The 27,084-nt window shown below is 37.0% G+C and overlaps 1 protein-coding gene across 5 annotated transcripts in view; it reads left to right on the top strand.

The window, feature by feature from the left end:
- The window catches only part of impact (impact RWD domain protein), a 417,506-nt gene that overhangs the window by 195,890 nt on the left and 194,532 nt on the right, over positions 1-27,084 (top strand). For all 5 annotated transcript variants that reach the window (XM_039754714.1, XM_039754711.1, XM_039754713.1 and 2 more), the window contains one exon: positions 1,835-1,929. In XM_039754714.1, coding sequence (XP_039610648.1) covers positions 1,835-1,929 — 95 coding nt within the window. The remainder of the gene's footprint in view (positions 1-1,834; positions 1,930-27,084) is intronic.

The raw sequence follows: 27,084 nt of genomic DNA, 5'->3' as shown, positions 1-27,084 counted from the left end.
GGATTTGTTTTTATCATCTTATTCAAATACTGTATATAAATATCTGAAATGTATTTGTGACATTTGTGATGCCCCAGAAATGTAACCTGCAAAGGAAACAGTGTAAGAGGAATTATTACATTATCAATAAACTATTTTGAATCTGGTAATTACAGACCAGTATCTATCTATCTATCTATCTATCTATCTATCTATCTATCTATCTATCTATCTATCTATCATCACTATTGTGAGAATAATTATTTATTTACTGTTTCATCTTCTGATTGCTTGTCTTCTTAAATGTAAATAAATTTAAATATCACAGAATGCGATTTACTCAGATCTGGATGCATGATTCTTTGTAATATATTTCCTTTCAATCAGAGCATTTTATAGAAGAGGCTGCCTTCTGTTTGGCAGTCCCAAAGGTGCCATCTGGCAGATCTTTATTAATATGTACATGAAAAATATTGGGACGGCAGGCCTGCACCTAGGGGGGCGGGGACAACCATGACACTTGTCAGGGGCCCAAGCTAGATAGGGGCTCGCCCTTTTTCGAGTTTTAAAATATACACACATATTTGAAACACGAAAGGGGCCTGAACTCTGTCAGCTGCCTGGGGCCCAGAATTTCCTAGGTGCGGGCCTGGGGACGGCACAGTGGCGCAGTGGGTAGCGCTGCTGCCTCGCAGTTAGGAGACCCAGGTTTGCTTCCCAGGTCCTCCCTGCGTGGTGTTTGCATGTTCCCCCTGTGTCTGCGTGGGTTTCCTTCGGGTGCTCCGGTTTCCTCCCACAGTCCAAAACGACATGCAGGTTAGGTGCATTGGCAATCCTAAATTGTCCCTAGTGTGTGCTTGGTGTGTGTGTGTGTGTGTACGCACCCTGCCTGGGGTTTGTTTCTTGCCTTGCGCCCCAATATTGGCTGGGATTGGCTCCAGCAGACCCCCATGACTGTGTAGTTAGGATATAGCGGGTTGGATAATGGATGGATGGATGGATGAAAAATATTAATTGTAAATGTACCTTCTTATGGTCATTTGTGCTGTGTAAAGTTACTGGACCAAAAAAAAAGCTCTATTTTTTGTTGCAGTAACACACATTTCTGTTCACTGTATGTGTTTCACACAAAATGACATACAGTATGTGATTGCATAGTTTCATCACAGTATTTAGAAGTTCAAATGAGCATTAGGATTCCTCTTTTGTGAAGTTATTTTTGTATTCTCTTTTGCTCTTGTCATCCTAAAGCAGATAGTAGGTTGATGGCTAACAGGCAAATTATGTTTATGTACTGTATGTCATTGGATAAGCTGCTGTCATAGTTCTTACATTAAAGCCTATGGTGCTCGGAGATACTGTAGATGCTTTTTACCCTAAATAGAAATAAAACCTATATCTGAAGTTTTGTTTTATCTGAATAACTTATGTCTGCCACATGACATTTCTGTATTTCATTTCATGCAAGGACAGATGCATTCTTTGTCTGTGACAAACTCTCTTTTTATTATTTTCACCTGAAGAATTCTTAAAACACCTCTGTGGCCCCATTGCATACTTTAACATGCACTGCTTAGAAAATATATGGATTGTTGGATAGTCATCACTATTGCTTGAAGTTCTTCTGTAATAAAATACAAAATTAGTTGAATTATGGAAAACTGTGTGACAGCTTATTAAAGAATTTAACAGTACAGTAATGTTAAGAAAAACAATGCGTCTGAAAATAAAAAATGTGAAAATTATGAAATTCCAATATTCAAATAATTTAGTGTTAACTCTACAAAAAGTAATAACAGATTTTATTTTTTAGTATGTTGCTTATTTCTCACTCTTAATTGTTTTTTGACCTTAGATGAGGAAGAGCTACTTATCAAACATGGAGAACCATTCACAGATAGGCGAAGTACCTTCCAGGCTCACCTTGCTCCAGTGGTAACAACTAAACAGGTTTGTTTGTTTGTGTATAATATTTACCAAAGGCATGTCATCAATTAAATGTTACTTTTTTCTTTTTGTAAAATGTTTACAATTTAGGTGGTTGTCCAAAGCATCAAGGAGTCCATAGTGACTGAGGAACTAGTGATGAGACCAATATACATTAAATTATTTGGAACTATTTTAATATTTTTGGCAATGAATTAAAGGTAGATCCAGTGATAAAGGTGAAACAGCGCAGCAGTTCAATATCCATCACCAGGGATCTAGATTTCAACAGCATCTTTCACACATTGTGTTACTTCACACCCCAAATTACCTTTTTGTTAGGAAAAATTAAAAAAAAATATTTTGTAAGAATTGTTCTAGTAAAGTTCCTGAGAATTTTCACTTTTACTCATAATTCAATTGCTTTGTGCAAAGCTCCTTGTATTAAATTCTCTGTAGTAAATCTTTCAAGCTGCACATGCTTTGATGGTATTTCTTTTAGGTAATTTGTGTAGTGTTACAACGTTTGGTGTGTTACTGGTTTTGGCTTGCCTGGACACGAAATGAACTGTCCAAATTATACTATTCGCTTTCACCATATGGTACTTGGTACTTTTGATGTCTAGAGTTGATAATAAAACACCTTTTTGCAGTGGTATAGTTTAAATTATATTTACTTTTAATATCAAAAATCAAAGGTAATGGAAGAAAAACATGTTATTCTGTGAATAAGTGATTTGTAGGAGTAACTTGAGAATAAAAATAGTAATTTTGTAATTTGGGTGTTAAAAAAAAACACAAAAATGTTAATGTACTCAAATCCAATTTGACCATTAAATACTGTATGCCCTGCCAGTCTCAACATGTCTGCTTCTTCAGAATGTCTTGCACTGATCTATGTGACTGACTGAAAACCGAATGGTCAATAAAATAGACTTTAAATCAGTGGTTCTTACATTAGATCCTGGAAGGCTGCAGTGACTATTTCTGTTCCAAACCAGTTTATTAATTAGAATCCAGTTTTTGTTCTCTGTTGTTATGACCTTGCTTGTTAAGATTCCCAACCCCAGATTGCATATTTTAGTTTTCCTAACCAGCTACCAAATAACAAATGAGAAATAAATGATGAAGGAACCAACAGGTTACCATCCAGCTGGGTCCCATTTACACCTGTGCAGGTTCATCATGAATCATGTTAAAAATATATTCGGAAAGAAGTGGAAGAGAAAAAGATGATGGACTTAAGATTACTAATCTTCCCCAAGCCATACATTATTCGAATGATAGCCTCAGAGAGTAAATATCTACAAAGTGGATTTTATTCTTTTATTCTAGCATTGCAGAATAAAAGAAATCAGTAACAGTCCGTAAAATAAATAAACAAGTTCTGTTATTGCCAAGCATTGGCTTCTAATTAGGCAACTGGGTTGAAACTAAAACACTGTGTCCCTCCAAAACTGAACTTCAACACCTCTGCTTCTGTAGGGATTCCAAGACCAATGAACTGGCCAGCCTCCACTATGCATTCTGTAGTATTTAAAGCTCACAAAATTATGCATTAACTAGGGGGCTTTGCCCCTGCTTGCTTCACTGGCCAACCACCCGGCATGTGCTACGCGCCAGCCACTTTGCATCTGTGCCGCTCGCATTTGTAGACTTCACTTTCACCAAACAACAAATCTTTTAATTCTCGCGGATATGCCTCTTCATTGGGAAGAAACACTACTTTTCCCTGATGGCAACACGAATTAGATGATCTACAAGTGTATCCAGCAGGGGGCAGTAGCTTCCTTGTTGGAATAAGTTCTTTTGTAATTGCTGCATGTTACATAACCCGAAACTATATAGGTATAATATTAAATCAATCCGAAACTATATAGGTATAATATTAAATCAATCAATCAACATTTATTTATATAGCACATATTCATACAAAAAAATGTAGCTCAAAGTGCTTTACAAAATGAATAGAAAAATAGAAGACACAATAAAAGATAAACATAAGTCAACATTAATTAACATAGAATAAGAGTAAGGTCCGATGGCCAGGGTGGACAGAAAAAACAAAAAAAAACTCCAAAGCTGGAGAAAAAAAATAAAATCTGTAGGGGTCCCAGACCACGAGACCACCCAGTCCCCTCTGGGCAATCTACCTAACATAAATCAAACAGTCCTCTTTGTATTTAGGGTTTTCATGGAAGGACCTGATGATGATGGTCACGTAGACTTCTGGCTTTCAGTCCATCAATGTTGGTGCATCATGATGCTTTGAGTAGGAAACCGCAAAAAGAAACAGAAAAGAGAGTTGGGGTCAGTACGGATTTTAGAGCCACTATGAATAGTTATTGTGATGAATTGAACATACAGAGTATCAGTATTAAGTTAAAGTGAAGTTATAAAAAGGCCATGTTAAAGTAATATGTTTTCAGCAGTGTTTTAAAGTGCTCTACTGTATTAGCCTGGCGAATTCCTATTGGCAGGCTATTCCAGATTTTAGGTGCATAACAGCAGAAGGCCGCCTCACCACATCTTTTAAGTTTAGCTTTTGGAATTATAAGGAGACACTCATTTGAAGATCTAAGGTTACGATTTGGAATATAATGTGTCAGGCATTCCGATATATAAGATGGAGCACGATTATTTAAGGCTTTATAAACAATAAGCAGTATTTTAAAGTCAATCCTGAATGACACAGGCAGCCAGTGTAGTGACATCAAAACTGGAGAAATGTGTTAGGATTTTCTTTTCCCAGTTAGGATTCTAGCAGCTGCATTCTGCACTCGTTGCAAGTGATTTATGTCTTTTTTGGGTAGTCCTGAGAGGAGTGCGTTACAGTAATCTAGTCTACTGAAAACAAAAGCGTGAATTAATTTCTCAGCATCTTCCAATGATATAAGAGGTCTAACTTTTGCTATGTTTCTTAAGTGAAAAAATGCTGTCCTAGTGGTTTGATGAATTTGCGATTTAAAATTCAGATTCAGTCAACAGTTACCCCTAAGTTTTTTACTTCTGTCTTAACTTCTAATCCTAATGCATCAAGTTTATTTCTGATAACCTCATTGAATCCATTATTGCCAATTACTAAAATTTCAGTTTTCTCTTTATTTAGTTTGAGAAAATTACTATTCATCCATTCAGAAATACCAGTAAGGCATTGTGTTAGTGTATCAAAAGAGTCGGAGTCATCAGGTACTATTGATAAGTACAGCTGTGTGTCCTCAGCATAGCTGTGGTAGCTCACGTTGTAACCTGAGATAATCTGACCTAACGGAAGCATGTAGATTGAGAAGAGCAGCAGACCCAGGATAGAGCCTTGTGGAACACCATATCGGATATCATGTGTCTTTGAGATGTGATTACCACAACTCACAAAGAATTTTCTACCTGCCAGGTAGGATTCAAACCAGTTTAAGACACTGCCAGAGAGGCCCACCCATTGACTAAGGCGATTTCTAAGAATATTGTGATCAATGGTGTCAAATGCAGCACTCGGATCTAAGAGGATGAGAACAGATAAATGGCCTCTGTCTGCATTGACCCGCAAGTCATTTACTACTTTAAAAGGTGATACCCCCTCCCTTAGTGATAAAGCAGTAAGGAATCACATAGGAGAAATAGCTTTCTCTAATGACGGTTTACGCGGCATAACAGACGAGGAAGCCATTTTAGTCACTGCATTGGAAGGATTTTCCAGATCGGGTGACGGTATCTCCCATCCGTCCAGCGGCTTCAAAGGTGTGCCAGGCAATGTTCCAAGGCTTTATACTCTTTTTCCATTTGCAGGCCCCCACTTAGGTGAATAATACAATTCCAAATAAGGCAAAGAGAGGATAAAATTTCATGCTGAGTTTGACACACAGAAATAGTGCACGTTTTCCATTTCGCAGTTGTCCTTAACTTGTCTTGTCTTAAAATGCTTGCCTAGCAGTTCTTATATGGTAAACACCTGTGTGCTAAATCTGGCTTTGTGTTAGCTGTACATGTGTATAGAAAGAAAAGCAGATTTATAAAATATTTTTGTACAGAACACAGTCATGTTAAAAATATAAACCTATTACAGCAAGTCTCTGACTTAAAGTTTAAATCCAAATAATATATTCAATGTCTTTTCGACGTTTCATTATTTCACCGAGTAATAATTTCCATTTGTTTGCGCTAATGCGAACTTTACTATCATTTTTTTGAGACTTTCGAATTTTGGTACTTTCATTATCTCTAACCTGCTCTGCATGTGTATCACACCAACGTTTTTAAACCTCTTTAGGATATTCTATTTTGTCATCTACTCTTTGTCTTTTATTTCCGGCCCTGGGCGTGGTTAAATCTCTTGGCACACAGTTTCATCTCTCGGAACGTGAAAGTGTCTCTCTAAAAAAGTCACATCTCATCCCAGGCTAAAAAGTCTCGTCTTGTCCAAGGATTTTTTTATATAATAGAGAGATATGATGTCATGTCCTTAAAGATTTCAAGTATTATCTTCATTGCATCATCCCTTTTTCTGTTCAACAATACACTTTTGTGTTCAAATTGGTTATTGAGCGGTATTATTTTCTATAAAATAGCAAACTGCATTTTTTATGGATTCTCCTTAATCCAATTCAGGGTCATAGGCTAGAATACCCTATTCTGGCAACACTAGGTGTAATTAGTGACTTCCATGGACAGAGTCCTTACAATATTTAAAAAAAAAAACCTAATGATAAAATAATGAAAAACAGCATTTTTAAATACACTCAAATCCAGTTCAGGGTCAGGGACATTAGGCGACTGTGCCACTGTGGCAGGCGTACCAGTGCATTGCTAGCTCTGCTTCTTCACACCCAAACTCACACTGGGGCAATTTAGAATTTCAACTTAACACACACTCACATCTTTGGTGATTTTGGAGGAAACCTACATACACAGAAAAACACTCACAAAGACATAAGAAGGACATGCAGATTTCACACAGGTACCCGGTCCATGATGGAGAACTGGTAGCCACTATGAAATTTTATCTAAAAAGTGATTATTCAAGCTTAAACTGTTGTGAGAGATTACATTCTTTCTTGGCAGTCTCTTTCAGTTGATTATGACCTTAATACTCAATTGTGGAAAATAAACAATGTCTGTTTGATATAAAGCATAGTCTCAAATAAAATCTTATTGTGTTTACTAACTAAATGTCTAATAGAGTCTGCAACTTTATTACATTTTACAAAAGTATTATCAGTAATTTATATGTCATTACAGATTGTATGGAGATAAATACAAGCATAATTCAGTAATTCATTCTGGATTACTGACATTAATCGTTGAATACAAATTTATCCAAATATTCCCACATTCTCTGAAACTATTTATTTATTCATCAGGATTGCAGGAAGCCTGTCCCAGAAGTGTGCACAACTTGTAATCCACTACTGCACACATTCACTCACTGACTTACTAACTTATACCTTTACATAATACATTTCATTTTATATCAGCTAATTGTTTGTTTTCTCAAAAAGACATTCTTCCCTTTTTCAAAGTTGCCTATCAGTAATAGTAATGTTTTGGGTGGACACAGTGGTGCAGTGTTTAGGGCTGCTGTTTCATAGCATACAGTGTCCTGAGTGCAAGTCATGTGCTCAGCCACTGTCTGTTTGGAGTTTGCAGTTTGTACATTCTCCCTGTGGGTTTTTCTCTGGGTATTCTTGTTTTCCCTCCAAATCTCCATAGGCTAACTGGTGGCAGCAAACTGCCCCAGTCTGAATGTGGTGTGGGTGTGTAATTGGGCCATGCTTTGCACTGCCCAGCATTGTACCCCATGTTACATCCAGCCCATACAGTCCAGATGCGGGCATGTGTGTCTGTATGTGTGACAGTTTTTGTATTTTCAGAAGTTTTTTTTATTTCTAGAAAAGTTCTAGTGCCAACATATGTCCAGGTAATTACAGTATGTACTTCTCACCTCTCAACCTACCTTCACACTGTCACTGAAAAATGATTAAACTGACGTCACTTGATTTTCCAGTAGTTGTAGCATCAGTATAGATGTAGGTTCATATTTTAAGCAGTAAATGATATATTATTATGACTTCTTATTAAGAAGAATTATGAAATTCTTGTATTAAAACCTGAAAATTGACCACAGTGGCAAGGTTATATGTCTTTTATAAAGGATGCAAATCCAATTGACATCAGTAATTAAAATTATGTTTGTTTCAAAAAAACGTAACTGTAAAACATACATTAAGGATTATGTTACTAAAAACTGCAGTATTTAGAATCAATTTAAACAACAAAGAAAGGTAAAATGCAAATTAATAATGAATGAATATGATTATTATATTTCTTCTAGTGAAAATGTAACTGTGTCTATGTACACTGTGACTGACTAGTTTTCTCTCTAGGACTGATTCCTTCCTTGCCTGCATTTACCATGAGCTTTATTAGACAAAATGCTCAGAAAATGAAAAATACATACCAGAACACATGTAACCTAAAATTTCACTCATACCAAAAATATATAAAAAAACAGTGATTTAAGTTTCTCTTCTTAGGAGAGAAAGTGACAGTGAATTAAGTATATGTTTGAGTCCCCTTTACTTACAGATTTCTGCACAAATTGTCATATTTTTTCAGTAAAAACAACTTACATATTGTGATTTACAAACAAAATGTTATCTTGTCAAGTCTACATAAAAAGAAACAGAGGTTTGTTTTTTTCCAAAAGGGCACCTTAGCACATTGTACTATTATTGTCATACGTCACCCTCAACAGCTGCAATTGTCACTGTCATTTTTTCTCATCAGCAAATGACAAGCTGAACTGATTGTAATCTTTAAGGAGACTTTTGGCTTTTCTCAGTACTTATGACCACTGCCTCTGACTACACAGCCATTGTTGCAACCCATTTTATTCTTTTTATTACTTGGCTTGCATGTTTTCAATTTTCTTTAACCTGTGACATTCTGCTGTTGTGTTAAATGAGCATGGGAAAGGCACTATATAAATAAAATGTATTATTATTATTATTATTATTAAATAATTTGTTACTGATCTTTGGTCCATGTTCATGCTAGACTTACTAAAATGGTAAAATCTACATAAAAACAGTTCCACTTAAAGCCATCATCTCTCACCTAGTGATAGAAGACCTTCTTGCTCATTTTAACTTAATGTATTATAATAGCACATCAACCAAAAAGGTGTTCCTTTGTAGAAATATTTCTGTCCTGTTGTGAAGCAAGTCCAACAAATGTGTATTTCACTGTTCCACATGCAGTGTCAATAATAAGCGGTCCTAGCTGTACAAAAATAACTTGGTTACCTATCATCGCTTGTGCGGGTTTGTCTTTTTCATCAATAATAGCCTCCAGACAGCAGGGTTCTTCAGTCTGAAGCCTCCCATTCTTTTTATGATTTTTTTTTCTGAACTTTTGTCACCATTCTTGCAACTATGATTTGCATTATTTTTCATCTAGCAGGAAAATCAAATTATGACTGAGATTTTGAAAGTTATGTTTTTTTAGCATAGAATCTGTAATGAAGCAGTGGAGTCTGGGCTGAAATGTCATTAGAGTTCATTCTAAAGCAAGAAATTTTAAAACTATTTTTTTTTTATCAGACTACTGGTTAATATTCAGAAAATTCTGATGTGTAAAATGTTTATACTTTTACATGATATACCTTAAAAATCTCAGTGAAGTTATATATTCAGTACATACACATTTTGGAATCTAATAATACAAATACAAATATAGACAGCAACTGTATTTTGTCAGTTATTTTTTATTTTTACAGTGTCCACTAATACCACCAGTGTGTTTGTGACAATGGTGTGTAGGAGACCGTTGCACATCTTGCGTTGTTGCGTTGTTGCTGGTGGTACAGCGACACAAACTTTATTGCTCTTTATTGTTTTATGACGTGAAACATTTTTAAAAGTGTCAGTTTAGTTAGTGTTACATCATGAAAAGAAGGTGAATGCTGCACACTTACCCTTTATCTTGTTTGTGTTTCTGGAACAGTCATTTTTCTAGTAACTATCAAAATGTTTCTTTATGCTGCCTATGGGTCATTTGTTCTAAAATCCACATGAACATCAACACTTTTTTTGCATAGTTAGCATAAGCAGTTTTGAACTCAAAAGCTTTTTCATGCTTATTCTTCCATCAAATTCTATGGTTATTCGGTTTGCTTCATATTTTAGAGATATTCACATGGACATTAGCTGTAGAAAGAGAGGTTCTGAAGCTAGCAGTCTAGAGGGTTTTCTTCCTTGCTGCTGTTTGGGATAATTTTGAAGGACATCCACATCTTGTCATAGACCATTGAGTTATGTTTCCCTACTGATAGACTATTTGTCTTAAATCATGACAATTATTTCCAAAAATATTTTCCTATAGCTTTATGTCCAATTCTAGACTGATACTTTTACCACTCTATCCAAGATTGTCTATCAATTGTGATACATTTACAAGGTTCTATAGATTTATATAGTAGATTTCCTGTTCCTGGTCCTTTTATTGGTACTTTATTTTTAACACTGATTATTTATACTGTGAAGGATGGTTGCAGCAATTTCAAACTAAACAAGCAGAACCCAAGTTCTTCCTGTTTCATGGGCCCGTCTCCACAGATCTTGAATCTCTTTACTGTTTATAGGGTGGGATGCCCACCTAAGATGTATCACAAATATACATGCCTTTATTTATCCTCCAGCACACAACTCCCAAACACCAGATCTTTTGTTTTCTCTTCCACCAATTAAGATCTTTCCTCACTTGTCTCATGTGTCTTAAATTAAATCTCACTTGGTCACTCATCACAAGATGCTTTTAAGTCCCAGTCAGAGACCCTTCCAGTTAACACCCTCCAGCAACCTCCATTGTCAGGAATTCCATGTGATACCTCTGGAGCCATGTTTTTAAAGCTTCCTCTCCGAGCCCCAGGTTTTTCTGCAGCTCTCCCTTAAAGGGTCAGGTGTACTTAAGGTAGCTTTTCCACCATAATGTAATGTGCCTCTCTCCTGCTATCTCTGCTGGAGTTTCGAATAAATTATATTTTACCCCCATTGTCATTGTTCTACTTTTGGGTTTCTGGGTATTTATTATGTTCTATTAGCCTTTTCACTTTTTGCAAGCCTGTTAAGTTCAGCTAATTTTTGACACAAGCTAATCATTACTTACTTATTTATATTTGTCCAATTCATTAGTTAGTCTGAACAAGACAATTCTGTGTGTATTAATGTCATCTTTAAAAAAAATGTAAGGAGTAATTTTATTTAAACAGTGACTTTCTATTTGAAGTGAAAACTGTTTCATGCAGTGTGCTTATCGTATCCCTTACAGTTTGTTTCATAATCTGTTCTGTGTTTTCCAGCAGCAAGGATCTGAAGTCAATGTGGTTTATTTCTTGATTAATATTTATTTATATTTGTATTAATGTTTACAACTGAAGCAGGTGCCATTGGAATTGTAGAGCTCAACATTATCTGGGTAGTTGTGATTCTTAAATCTATAACATGGTTATATGAGGAAACTGTACTATTCTTACAGCATAAACGTCCATGTATCAAAGTTTCAGTATTCACAGATTATTATAGTTGCATATACAAGTAAAAACAGATGTATCAATTATGAATACTTTAAATAAAATCAATAATAAAATCAAAGTTATTAATATAGGATCCAGCCATAGCAAATTTCCATACAGTAAAGCATTTAAGCAGGGGTGTTGGCTTGTAATTACCAAAGTGGTTGGAGCAGAAACCTGCAACCAGTGCTGGGATGAGGCAACGAGTCGATTCTCTCAGGTGACCCTTTGGCAAGGGTGCTCATTTTCATGTAGGTGTGTATTTTCTAATATAATACATTCCATGTACTGCTTATGTCATTTTAAATTTTTTTATTAATGTCTGGAATCTGATTGAGGTGTCAGTCACATGCACAATGTATTTAAAAGTCTGCATTGCGTGTATTGAGTTAGAAAGGACAGGTGACTTTTAGCTTGCAGGACACTGCCAAGGCATTTAGAGAAGCAGTACAACCATGTAACGTTTTGCATTCCACTTTGTGTGATGCATTTTTATTGTTTTAGTATCTGTTTTGTGTGTTTACCTGTTTTAGGGCTGATTGTTTTTCGTTGTGTCACATGTTTTCCAAATATATTGTAATGGGCCAATAGTATGAAGGACAGTCATGCAGTCTTTGATGATCATCATAGTTTCTCTTTAGGATGGGGTGTGGTTTTGGGGGTGGTGATGTGCTAGGCTGCTATCTTTTTATGTCACTAATCCTGCCTGCTTCTTAGCTGCTGCATGGATGTCACTTGCATGGTTTCCTTCTGGGTCCAGCGTTACATCATTATTTATTAATTTATCATCTAATGCTCTTTGCATGCATTGTATTGTGTGGGGATTAGGTATATCATTTCAGTAACTATACAAGCTTAGCGGTTTTGGTAGCAAAAATGTTCCTTCCCTTAGTGGGCATTATGTAAACACACTGACCCTGCTTGCAACCTCCTTGGTCCTCCAGGATCTGAACTTGACAACCTAGCTTTAGACAATTAAAACACATACCTCACAGCCTACAGATGTAACATTTACTATAGGATGAGATCCATAGCATTTAATGTATAATCTTTCAATTCTAAATACACAAAATACACAGGAGTATGTAAAAAGATATAGGTCACTGGTTTCTGAAGTTTTGCAAATCCAGATTCACAGTATCATAATGAAACTTCTAATATGGACATGTTACATGGAAATGATGATACTGAAAGATATTTCTAGGTTCCATGTCCTGTGACAATGACAAAGATGCCCCAATGATGCACTGATAACAGCACGTTGAATTACTGACATATTTTGTGAATTTTAGGTTCTATTTTGAAGAAACAATACAAATTATTTTAAAAATCCTAGGATCACTTATTAAAACGAGTTTGTGGTATGAATAATACATAATCGTTGCATAGACATGTAATAAGTCAGTATGTCAAAGATATGTAAAATCCTTACTTTAACTAAATCACTATGTAATGCTCCATTGGAGTATTGCTTTATAACAGAGGATGTATGTCTTAAATTTTACAATGCACAAGCCTTTTGCTACATGTTTTCACACAGATCTCTATCAATAAGAATAGTTTGCCTCAATTTTCATGTGATTCATGAGTCAGTAATTCTGAAATTAATAATGCACTGTTGTAGAGCACTGTTTTGGCATTTTGAGGAAAATTGCTTTGACTCAAAATTGTGCAAATCACCACAACAAAAATCCAGCATATTTGAGGCTTTTATGCAGTAAATGCCTATTGATGCAGATTTACTTGAAAATGTATATAAATATTAAAGAGATTGATATTTACTATAAAAGCAGCCGTTTACACTGTAAGAGTTCTCTCTACATCTTTGCAGAGAGTGCATAAAAATATGTGCATGAAAAGTCTCTCATTCTGTAGAAAAATCAGATTGAAACAAACATTATATGGAATACACTTGCAAAAATAGGTTCATGATGACTAGTCTAAATGCATTATCCATTTTCATTAAAAATTATAGTTTATTTTATTTGTACTATAGTTTGTTGTAAGTATTGTTATCTTGTGTGATGGGCGGCCAGGTCCCATGCCTGGCCGGGACGCCTCTTTAACACTAGATCCGGGGGAGCAGCCACGGGATGCACTCTACGTCCTTCAGGACTCAAACTTGTTGGGCTCCATGGCCACCACCTGGAGGAGCTGCAAGGCTTAACGAGCCTCTGTGGGCTGGAATGCAGCCACACCCGGAAGTGCAGCCTAATTGGGCCAATTACCACCTGGAGCACTTCCAGGAGGGCTACAAAAAGAGCCTGCAGCCACTACTCAGCAGTCAGAATCAGGAGGAAGAGGTTGCCTGGGAGGAGTGGTGCTGCCAGAAGGGCGTATTTGTGGTGATTAGTTGTGCTTTATTTCGAGTGCTTTTGGGACTGCGTTGTGACTGGAGGGATTATGGGGAAGATGTGCGTTCCAGCTGAAGAAAATAAAGTCTGAGTTATTTGTACTCACACCTCTGGGTCATCTGTGCCGGGTCAGGTGCAATACAGCGCCTTTATCACACTTGAAAAGCAAGGGCTGTGTATTCTGTAGATATTTTTAATTATGTTTTCCTGTGTTGCATTGGGCAAGTTTACTCATGGTGGAGATAATATTGCACTAATTTCATTCAGTATGAGTATCATGTTTGTATGCATTCGCAATGCAGTTTGTTATAATGTGCACTGAAAAGGATTAAAGTGTTTATTATGGCTGCTTTAATTCAGGGTGAACTGATATTTCCACATCAACTGTAAATACATCTGCTGCCTTTGACTCACTTTTAAATAGAATTATTTTAAAACAAGTTTGCTGTATTTTATAGACACTGTAGTTGCAATATTATTAAAGAATCTGTTATGTTTAACAAAAAATGTTGTACCCTTCTTTTGTCAGCATAATTTCTGACAGAAAAATCTTTCAGTGTATCTTCACAGAGAAAATTCCATTTCAGAACCACAGTGTAATACAAACTGTAATTTGGAATTTCAGAAGAATACATTTGATGTGCATTACAGAATAAATAAAAGATAATAAGACATAAAGGCATACATTCATCATATTGGTAGAGATGCCACATGCTAATCACCTCACCATAATTAAAAACATAGGAAACACTTAGTAACAAACAATGCCTTTTCTGTACAGTTTTGGTCTCCGTTTTACAAAAAGACACAGCAGCACTAGAGAAAGTCCAGAGAAGTGTGACTAGGCTGATTCTAGGAATAATGGGGTATGAGCTGAAATTTGTTAATAGCAGATTTTGAACATTTTTCATAAAGAACCAGACACATGGAATAAATTACTCAAGTATTCCGATGGAGTGTGGGACTTTAAGGACCTTCACATCTTGATTTGATGTTATCTTAGGGAATTGAATTTGGGCTGAATGGCCTGTTCTTATCATAATTGTTCTAATGTACAAAGATTGTAACAGTTAAAATTATAGTGTCATATGAACAGCTACAGTAGTCAATTGGGTAGTGTAATTATAATGACCCTTCAAACTGTATTTAATTGCTTAGACAAATATGACATGTCTTTAAATTGGTAGATACAGGTTGAACAATCAAGAGTAAACACAGAAGGATGCCTAGACAGCTATAGTCTATTAAGAATGATATGTAAAGGGGTATCTGAATATTTCATGTAGCTATTTGCAATATGTAGACCTAATCAAAGTACATGTTTGAATTTAGTATAATACAACTTAACACCTGAATGTGAAATATTTAAGTTCATTAATAATGGACTAACTTCTATTTTTTATTTTCTGGGGATAAACAAGCACTTTTTGGGAAGTTTTATCCCATTCTGCTATTGTGTAAACTGGAAAATTTATTATAATTTAACAGTATAGCATAGTTTACTTTACTTAACCATCCATCAATATTTAGCTGACTAGCTAACATTCCAGTCCTATGAACTCACAATTCCATTAGGAATTTGAGCCCGATGTGTACTAGGAGAATAATCATGGCATTGACTTGATCGAGTTACAGTACTGTATAAGTCAATCTTAATTTTATAGTGTGATCTTCCTATTAGATACTTTCATAGAGACCAATAAACGGTGAACAGCAATAAATAAGGAAGAAACACAATTAGGAAAAGAATTACGTGTAAACAAAGGTTGAATCTTATATTTGAGGTTGTCATTTGACCAGTACTTTTAATTCAGTGTTCATTTATGAAATGATATACTTTTCCTCTATTGGGTGCTGCTGCCTTTTTTGTTTCTTCTTCCCTCTCACAATTTAATGTAGCCATTCTCACCTAGAGGATGAATGATTCACACATGTCTGATCACAGTTACCTGTTGCCCTCTTACTTCCTTCAGTTAGGTAAATATTAACTGTTTGATCTGGCTCTCCTAGAAATGTGATGGTAATGGAGGGCACCTTTCTTTGCCTACAAATGCATTTCTATGATATTTTCTGTATTGATATTCCATGCACAAATAAAATATGCCGTCATTTGCCATGACCATGTGCAGTGAAAAGTACCTGACTATGGCTCTGGCACTTGCAAGGTTTCTGAATGGCATCTGTAATGAGTAAGTGTTGCCGTGTGGATAATGTGTTATATTAAATTCATTACTCTATCACTAGAGGCTTTCAAAGAAAAAGCCAGCTACTGAATAGTTTCTTTATTCAGCTTGTTAATTTTTTTTCCTAAATGGAAATTTAGAGCTATTTATTTTTGTTTCCTGCAGAATGGATTGAAGGCCATCTGCCTGTAAAGGATTTGATTAAATGAATTGAAAAGCAAATTTTTTTCTTCTAATCTTAGCTTGATATTCATCTTGTACCCTTGCCCATGGCAGATGTAGAAAAAGAATTCAAACCCAGTAGAATATAATACAGTTACTCTTAGTCACACATCAAATTAGATGTACAAAACCTGCAGAGTTAATTACTTGAAATTATATCATGCAATGCTATATTTTACAGAGACAGAGGGGAAAAGATATTATTACAGGAAGTGTGCTTCTTTTCTCTTTTTCCAGAGCACGTCAAAAGAAAACCGAGCAATAGCTTATGTTAAATTATAAAGAACCACTGTTCGTTCTTCCGGGTCTGCTTGTTTGAAATCTAAATTAGAAACGTCAATATTGAATTTAAGCTGTGTCATTTTATAAAGAGTGTTTTTGTCCTTGTTCTAATTGTTATTAAAAGATATTTTTTTATGTATGTGTGTATGTTTAGCCCTCTGCACCTTTTAAAATTTATTGTATCCAATTTTTATGAGGTATCTCTTTAGGCTGTTTTAGTAGCTAGTACTAGGATATAAACCACTAGCTGTGTGACTCATTTGTGTGCATATTACGATTGCGTGTCTAAGATTAAATGAAACAGCAAAAACAAAAACCTTCAAAGATGAAATACACACCAATATGTATTTGATATTGAACTCTGACTTGATCTAGCAGCACATACTTGCAAAACTAAATGTATACAAACATGAATCTACACTAATAAAAGGCAAAGTTCTCACTCACTCACTCACTCATCTCTAATTCTCCAACTTCGCGTGTAGGTAGAAGGCTGAAATTTGGCAGGCTCATTCCTTACAACTTACTTACAAAAGTCAGGCAGGTTTCATTTAGAAATTCTACACGTAACAGTCATAACTGGAACCCACTTATGTACATATATACCGGCCATAGCCTGCAGCTCCATCGCCGTGTGAGGCGGAGTAGCATCTCTCATCGTCACGCCTCCCACGTAATTGAGTGCCTGCCCATAGAAGGCCGTCCGTCAGCGGCAATCCAATAAAAACACTCTACCACTAAATATTCGCGGGTTTAGGTCTGTGCTTATGGAAACGAAGATGAGATGGTCAGGATGGTGTTTGGCACAAACTCAGCAAAACTGGGAGAGAAACTTTTAAGTGCCGGGTCTTAGCTAACATTAAATAAAGCCGTGGACATCGCACAAGATAGCACAAGCACAGCTCAGAACCTTCGATGCATGTAGTCCGAGTGGCTCACGTGAACTGACTGTGAACGCAGTACGCAGACAAAAAGCAAGAGCTCCAAAGAGCGCTGAACAAAAAAGCATTACAAAATTGAGAAAGCAGCAAAAGAATATGAAGCGAGTGATGCATACAAGTATATTCATAAGTGCAGCTACTGCGGAAACAAAGCACACGGTGGAAAAAGTCAATGTCCAGCTAAAGGAAGACAGTGTAAAAAAAAAACCCGTGCATGCAGTGTGTGATGTCTCAAATAAAGAGGAAGACGAGCTGTTTATTGATGCAGTAAGAAAGGAATCGATGAATGAAACCTGATATCTTTACAACAGTTGACAAACACGGAATGTAACTTGAACACAACACATCCTCCAAATACGAACCTGATTGAAAGAAATAATGATAATCAAATCCATGATGACAGCAACACTCATAACAGTGACAAAACAATTACATTGACAATCATGTTACGTTATTTTTAAAATGTTCCCTTTTCTTTTTCATAACTTCTTTAACACACTACTTCTCCTCTGCGAAGCGCGGGTATTTTGCTATATATATATATATATATATATATCTATACTAATAAAAGGCAAAGCCCTCACTCACTCACTCACTCACTCACTCATTCGCTCACTCACTCACTCACTCACTCACTGACTCATCACTAATTCTCCAACTTCCCGTGTGGGTGGAAGGCTGAAATTTGGCAGGTTCATTCCTTACAGCTTCCTTACAAAAGTTGGGCAGGTTTCATTTCGAAATTCTACGCGTAATGGTCATAACTGGAAGCTGTTTTCTCCATTTACTGTAATGGAGATGAGCTTGAATGCCGTGGGGCGGAGTTTCGTGTGACATCATCACGCCTCCCACGTAATCACGCAGTACATAGAAAACCAGGAAGACCTCAAAAAGCGCTGAAGAAAACATACATAATTGAGAAGGCAGCGAAACAATAAGAAGCGAGCGAAAGTGACATATACAACCATATTCATGAGTTCTGCTACTGAAACAAAGCACGATGTAAACCCTACACTTTAAATTAAGTTCACAGACAGGCTGCCGCTGGCGTTTGTAATTTAGTGCCTGCCCATATAAGGCCGTCCGTCAGCGGCAATCCAATAGCAAACTCCCACTAAATATTCACGGGTGAAGGACTGTGCTTATGCAGAGGAAGATGAGATGGTCAGGGTGGTGTTTGGCACAAACTCAGCGAAACTGCGAGAGAAAGTTTTAAGTGCCAGGACTAAGGTAACATTAAATACAGCCATGGACATAGCACGAGATGGCACCAGCACAGCTGGGAACCTTCGATGCATGTACACCGAGCGGCTCACGTGAACTGACGCAGTGCACAGATAAAAGCAACAGTTCCAAAGAGCGCTGAACAAAAACCGAATTACACAATTGAAAGGCAGCAAAAATATGAAGCGTCTGATACATACAAGCATATTCATAAATCCAGCTACTGCTGAAACAAAGCACACGGTGGAAAAAGTCAATGTCCCCTAAAGGAAGACAGTGTAAAAAACCCGTGCATGCAGTGTGTCAGGTCTCAGATAAAGAAGAAGACGAGCTGTTTATTGATGCAGTAAGAAACGAATCGATGAATGAAACCTGTCATCTTTACAACGATTGACAAACACGGAATGTAACTTGAACACAACACATCCTACAAATACGAACCTGATTGAAAGAAATAATGATAATCAAATCCTTGATGACAGCAACACTCAGTAACACTCACAAAACAAATACTGTATATTGACAGTCATGTTACGTTATTTTTAAAATGTTCCCTTTTCTTTTCTAGCTTTTTAACACACTACTTCTCCTCTCTGCTGGTATATATATATGTATATATATATCCCGATCTACATACTCGAATAATGGATACTTTATTCGCCATCAATGATTGTTTTGGTAAAGCCATACTCAGTGTATTCATTAGATGAACGGTAAAAAAGTAAGAGCGAGGGGAGGATGACTTATTGAGGCATGCAGGCTGTAGTGCGCGTCAACTCTATCTGAATTGCGCGATCACATTTAAAAAAATATATCTTTTCAAGTTCTATTTAGTCCATATGTGTCAAACTCAAGGGCAGGGCCACATCCGCCCCGTGTAATTATATCCGCCCGAGATCATTTTATATACTGTATTATTGTTATTAATGGCCTGGGTATATGAAGCGCTGGTAACACAATAAACTACAGATCCCATAATGCAGCGCTTCAGCTGCACTTACCGCGTTAATCAAGTCTAGCTTATGATGCTGCAAGTTATTGCGAAGCTAGCTCACACGCTGCTGAAGAGAAAAGTTGATTCTGAAAATAGAGCCTTTAAAAACCGATGTGAGGCTGAGTATATGTTTACTGAACCCGTGTGTCTCATTTGTGGAGCTAATGTGGCTGTAATTACAGAATTTAATCTAAGACGGCACTATGAGACAAAACATCAGGGAGTTCTGTGTTGTGGAGATTCTCAGGATGGATTGCAGGTGCTCATCAGTGAGGCTGAAAGACCTGAATGCAATGCAGAAGATACAGAAAGCAGAAGAATTAAATAAGAATCTGACACTTCAGCGGACGTTTTTACCCGTGTACAATCACAAAGTGATTTCAAGTGAAGCTGCTTTTATGGGAGACACAAATGCACCAGTGCAAATTGCCCCACTTTCCCTGTTGCCAAGTAATGTTAAACCAAGTCGTCACTACGGTGTTCCCAAATACGCACTTTGCTGATAAACTGAGCGCACTGAGTTTGCACGGCGCTTTGGTGACTTTGAAGAACAAAAAAAGTCTGTCTACATGCGGCTCGAACCTTGTGCATGTTTGGTAGCACATATCTGTGTGAGAAGCTCTTCTCAGTGATATAGACTAACAAAACAGCACACAGGAGTCGCCTCACTGATGAGCACCTGCAATCCATCCTGAGAATCTCCACAACACAGAACCTCACACCAAACATAAACGAACCTGTTGCCAAAAATAGATGCCAGGCGTCCAGCTCTAAAATGACATATGAGCAAAGACAACTGAATGATTTGATTTGTTGTTGCTGAAAGGAACACATTTTATTTATATTTCCAGGTTTTGTTATGCAGCATGTTCATATTTGAATTTGTATAATTTTGACAGGATATATTTTTATGGAGAGCAAAATCTTTTGGGATATTTAAAATCTAAGTTTATTTTTTATATAAAATTACATAAGAGTAAAGAAATTTGAATGTTTGTTCTTTTAACGTTTACTTTATTTCTAACTTGTATAATGTAGACAGGATATATTTTTATGGAGAGCAAAATATTATAAGTTATTTAAGGTTTGAGTTGATTTATTCACGAATAATATTCCTGTCTGTTTTTACCATTCCTACCAAAGATATTTCTGTCGACTAAATAAAAATTCCTTCTATTTAAAATTTAAATAGAACTTGAACAAATACGATAGTTCATAATATCCACGCAGACTTGCACGTAAGAGCGGAGTTATCCGTTTTAACAAGCAGCGTATTGCACTGATACGAAATAGCTGTGTGTGTATATATGTAGATATGTATGTATATGTATATATATGTTTATATATGTGTGTGTGTATGTGTATATATATATATATATGTGTGTGTGTAAGTATGTATGTGTGTATGTATATGTATGTGTATATATGTAGATATATATATATGTATGTATATATGCGTGTGTGTATATATGTGTATATGTATAGATATGTATATATATATGTTTATGTGTGTGTAAAATATATATATATATATATATATATGACAGCAACACTCATCACTCACAACAGTGACAAAACAATTACATTGACAATCATGTTACGTTATTTTCAAAATATTTCTTTTCTTTTTCATTGCTTCTTTAACACACTACTTCTCCGCTGCGAAGCGCGGGTATTTTGCTAGTACATATATATATATACATATACATATGACAGCAAATATATATATATATATATATATATATATATATATATATATACACATATGACAGCAACACTCATAACAGTGACAAAACAATTACATTGACGATCATGTTACGTTATTTTCAAAATGTTTCCTTTTCTTTTCATCATTTCTTTAACACACTACTTCTCCGCTGCAAAGCGCAGGTATTTTGCTAGTATATATATATATATATATATATATATATATATATATATATATATATATATATATATATATATATATATGTATGTGTGTATATATGTAGATATGTATATACAGTGGAACCTCGGTATACGTCCTTAATTCGTTCCAGACCCTTTGACTTATACCAAACAGGACGTATACCAAACAAATTTTTCCCATAAGAAATAATGTGAAAATGATTAATCCGTTCCCATGAAATAAAAAATCCTATTGCTATTGGCATATTATAAGGTACATTGATGGGGTTGTATAAAATAATTGAAAAACTGCTTAATACTAAAATACATAAATACAAAAGCAATTAGATGAAATAAATGAAAATTTTACCTCACTTTACTTTTTAATAACATCTTTGTTTTTCACAATCGCAGATACCGTCGTTCTCAGCAAACGGTATGCAACAGCCATGTCCCGGATACGCATGCCACCTTCATACTTTTCAACAATGAATGAATGATCTTTATTGTCATTGTCAAAGGTACAACGAAATTGGAAGATGTCTCTGGTCAGTGCATTATCACATATAAAAAAAAAAATATAAACAAACATTATAAACAAACATTCAATAGTGCAAATTTTCACATCTATAAAAAAAAAACGAGTGAATCTAAACAAACATTATAGACAAACATTCAGTAGTGCAAATTGCATAAGTCAGTGCATAATTCATTTAGCAGTTATGTGACCATTTCTGCTTTTAGTGGCATTAAGACATGCTATTGCAGTTGGGTAAAAACTATGTTTGAGTCTGTCCTTGCATGTATTGCTCTATACCGTTTGCCTGATGGCAGCAGTTCAAATAGGGAGTGTCCAGGGTGTGAGGTGTCCTTTATGATGTTATGGCCTTTTTTGAGGCAGCGGGAGCTCTGTAGATCTTCTAGTGTGAGGAGAGGACAGCCGATGATCCTTTGGGCAGCGTTGATGACTCCCTGAAGTGCTTTCCTCTGAGCCATTGTGCAACTAGCGTACCATATGCATGTGCAGTATGTTAGGATACTTTCTATAGAAGCTCTGTAGAAGGACACCAGCAGTCTCTGTGTGATGTTATTCCTCCTGAGTACTCTCAGGAAGTACAGTCTCTCTTGGGTCTTTTTCAGCAGCTCAGAGGTGTACACACTCCAGGATAGGCTTTCCTCTATGTTGACTCCCAAGAACCGGAAGTCTGCCACCCTCTCCACACAGTCACCGCTGATGATTAGTGGTTGGACTTCTGTCTTGTTTCTTCTGTAGTCTATTATGAGTTCTTTGGTCTTTTTAGTGTTTAGGAGGAGGTTGTTATCCTTGCACCAAGAAGACAGCTGCTCCACCTCATCACTGTAGGCAGACTCGTCTCCCCCAGATATGAGCCCCACCACGGTAGTGTCATCTGCAAATTTCACAATGGTGTTGCTCTGGTGGGCAGGGGTGCAGTCGTGTGTGTAGAGAGAGTAGAGCAGTGGACTAAGCACACAGCCCTGAGGTGACCCAGTGCTGAGGCTTAGGGTTGGTGATGTGTGACGGCCCACTCTCACTCTCTGTCTGCGGCCAGTGAGGAAGCTGTTGATCCATCTGCAGGTGCTGTGAGGAAGCCCCAGGTCTTTTAGTTTGACATCCAGTTTTCAGGGAAGAATGGTATTGAATGCAGAGCTGTTATCTACAAAAAGCATGCGTACATAGCTTCCTTGCCTCTCCAGATGTGTTGCGGCGGCATGGAGTGCTATGGCTATGGCGTCCTCAGTAGATCGGTTCGCTCTGTAAGCAAACTGGTGGGGGTCAAGGCTGCGGGGTAAGGCTGCTGTAATGTGATAAAGGACCAGCTTCTCAAAACACTTCATCGCCACTGGGGTAAGTGCCAATGGTCGATAGTCGTTATGGCTGGAGATGTGAGGTTTCTTGGGCAAGGGTATTATGGTGGAGGTCTTGAGGCAGGGTGGGACAGTCGACTGTGCGAGGGATTGGTTGAAGATCCTGATGAAGATCTCAGCCAGCTGGTCTGCGCAATCCCTCAGTACATGTCCTGGTACGCCATCAGGACCAGCCGCCTTCCTCGGGTTTACGGCCCTCAGGGTGCGCCTCACTTCATGTTCCTCCAGAGTGATGATGGTACTACAGTGGGCTGTGTGGTGTTGCCGTGCCTCTAAAGCATCCGGTGCAGTGACCTCAAAACGGGTAAAGAAGATGTTCAGCTCCTCCGCCAGTGCTGGGTCACCTTCAGCAGCGCCTAGGTTGGTCTTGTAGTTCGTCAGCTTCTGGACACCCTGCCACACAAGCCGGCTGTTCTTGCTTTCCAGGTGGTTCTCAATTCTCCTCCTGTAATCCGCCTTGGCCTCCCTGATGCCTCTTTTCAGGTTGGCTCTCGCCATACTGTAGTGGTCCCTGTTACCGGACCTGAAGGCGTTATTCCTCTCCTTTAAATAGAAATAACAATCAATTCAAATTTACATGAAAAAAAACACAAAATCACGTTGTGACGATGCAGGTTTGCTGTATGCTCCCATCTACTGCTGGGGAGTCCTTGAACCCTACACCGTCGGTAATGTGCCTCACTGCTAACCTCATCGGTAACAACAAAGCAAGGGGATGGTGAAAATGTGCAAAGTGCTTTTATTAAATCAATTAACAAAACAAGGTGTTCAAATTAAACTGCAGTCTCCAAAGTTCCAATAAATAATCCATAAAATCAGAAGTGAAACGTGGAGGTTAAAAACAATAGAAAAAAGTCTTCTTAAAAACAACGAAGTTAAAATAGAGCAGGAAGCATTCTTTAAAAAAAAAAAAAACAAGAAGAAGCCCGGTGCCTTTTTACCTGGCAGCCCCCTTGCTCCCCAACAGGGGAGTCGCCCTACTTGCAGCTGACGTTAACTCTGCCTACTTCAACTACTTCGCTCGTCGCTCTCTCTCTCACTCACTCACTCCTGTCCATTCTTTCTTTTTACTCCCCTTCAAGCCAACTCGCGCTTCTGTTTATCAAGATAAGCAGCCCCAGGAACAATCATGAATGCGGACGGTCCCTCACAAGTGCACTTTGGTGAGAAACGCCCACATCGCATTAGCCCTGACATCCTTCAGCTACATAACCACCATGCCCCCTCACCAAGCTACGAGCGCGGTGATTATTTATTTTAAAGCTGGACTTTGACAGGAGCTGTGGACCCGCTATATCACACACGTGAAAGTTCACAGAGAGTTATAGCGAGGGTTGTTCACTGAATGCTAGCAACTGGCGCACTAACGCTCGTGGGCAGTCGTGGCTTTGTCTCGAGAGAGGTAAACAAGGTTAGCACACAAGTCGTATTCCAAACAGGACGTATACCAAGTTGGACTTATTCCAAAGCAGACATATACCGAGGTACCATATGTGTATATGTATACAGTATATGTAGATATGTATGTATATGTGTATATGTATATGTATATATATATATATATATATATGCGTGTGTATGTATGTATGTGTGTATATATATGTATGTGTGTATATGTATATGTGTGTATGTGTATATATGTATATGTGTACATGTATATATATGTTTATATGTGTGTGTGTGTGTGTATATATATATATATATATATATATATATATATATATATATATATATATATATGACAGCAACACTCATAACAGTGACAAAACAATTACATTGACAATCATGTTACGTTATTTTCAAAATGTTTCCTTTTCTTTTTCATTACTTCTTTAACACACTACTTCTCCACTGCGAAGCGCGGGTATTTTGCTAGTGTCACTATAAATGTGTCAGAAGCAACAACAAATAACAGAAAAAAAGACATACCAAGAGGAAATTATGCTGAACACATAAACACTTAAGTCAGTTGTTGACTTCTTAAGGCCTGTGCTGTACCAACTTTGTGGTATCCTCTGCTGCCTGTTCAGTTTCTCACTAAGACTCCAGAAAGTGTTGCTGCTGTGGAGGACATCCTATATTCTTCCAGTTCTAAAGAAAGCAGGCAGGTCTTCGCCTAATGGGTACAGACCATTAGGTGTCTGTTAGGTGTCAATTAGGCATGATAGGGATCATGAAGACCTTCAAGAGGGTGATACCGGACATGATGAAACACCACTTGGACCCCAGCAATTTGCCTGTTGGACAAATAATATAGTGGAAAATATCATTTCTTTGTGTTTCTACTGATTTCACAATTTGTGCATGTACAGTAGTGTTCAAAAGTTTGCAATCACTCAGTGATATTTATGTTTTTGTTAGAAATTCAGGTACTTTTATCAAGGTACCATTAAGTTGATTTAAAAATATAGTCATTACTAATGTTGCAAATGGCTATTACTTCTTCAAATGTCTGATTTATTATTTTAATATGACTGCAAGTCTTGTTTCTAGGAGCCACTACTCCAGTGTCCTAATGGTGAACTCTCTTAGCTCATTCTTAATCATGTTTGAATGTTAACTGGTTATTAGAAAAACCTTTAAAATTGTGTTTGCACAGCAGAAACATGTTTTTCCATTTAATAAAGCAAGTACACTGATCAGCCATAACGTTGATTATATTGTTACACCAGCACACCTGTCGGGGGGTGGGATATATTAGGCTGCAAGTGAGCAGTCAATTCTGGAGGATGATGTTTGGAAGCAGGAAAAATAGGCAAGTATGAGTATCTGAGTAACTTTGACATGGGCCAAATTGTGAAGGCTAGATGACTGGGTTAGACCATCTCCATAATGCCAAGTCTCGTGGAGTGTTCCCGGTATGTTGTGGTTAGTGCATACCAAAAGTGGTCAAAGGAAGGACAATGTTGACTTAGCGACATGGTCTACAGTGCATAATGCCTATTGAAACACTGCCTGTAAGGTGAACATCTCAGAGTTGCCTTTTTACTTTTGAAAATAACACTGGTATTTGCCATGTACTATTTAAGGTAAATTTCTTGATATAACTTTTGAATGCTAGTGTATATTAAGTTCACCTAGTCTTACTGGTAATGTATGGAGCTTATTGTACACAGTGCTAATCATTTTTCACATTTTTGATACTCCAGTTTTCATCCCACATTCCAAAGGTGTGCATGTTACCTGAATTGGGGAGTGTGAGTGGCCTGTGTATTGAACTGGCGTTCTGTCTGAGGTAGTTCCTGTTTGCACCTGAGGCTGCAGGGTTATGCTGTATGACCCAGAATTGGATTAAATGGGTATGAGAATGTTATGTTTTATATGTATTACTAGAATGCTGAAAATTTGTATCTATTGGAATTAAAACATTTTATTTACTATCTAATCTACTCTCTGAACTAATAGACCTTTCTTTTCTGATATTTTTGATCGACTGACTGCCAATTGATTGTTTAATGAAAAGCTCCCGAGGCTCACAAGAACAAAGAAGCAGGTGCAAAGCATAAAGACCCTTATTGTAACATCCATCATATTGAGTGAGCTGAAGTTAACTGAAAGCAGCATAAAACTGGAAATTGAGGCCTCATTTTTACTTGTTTAGAAATGTAAAAATATACTGTACTCTATATACAGGATTATT

Source organism: Polypterus senegalus, chromosome 5 (genome assembly GCF_016835505.1).
Source record: "Polypterus senegalus isolate Bchr_013 chromosome 5, ASM1683550v1, whole genome shotgun sequence".
NCBI classification, from domain to species: Eukaryota; Metazoa; Chordata; class Cladistia; order Polypteriformes; family Polypteridae; genus Polypterus; species Polypterus senegalus.
This window is presented reverse-complemented; position numbering and strand designations above follow the sequence as displayed.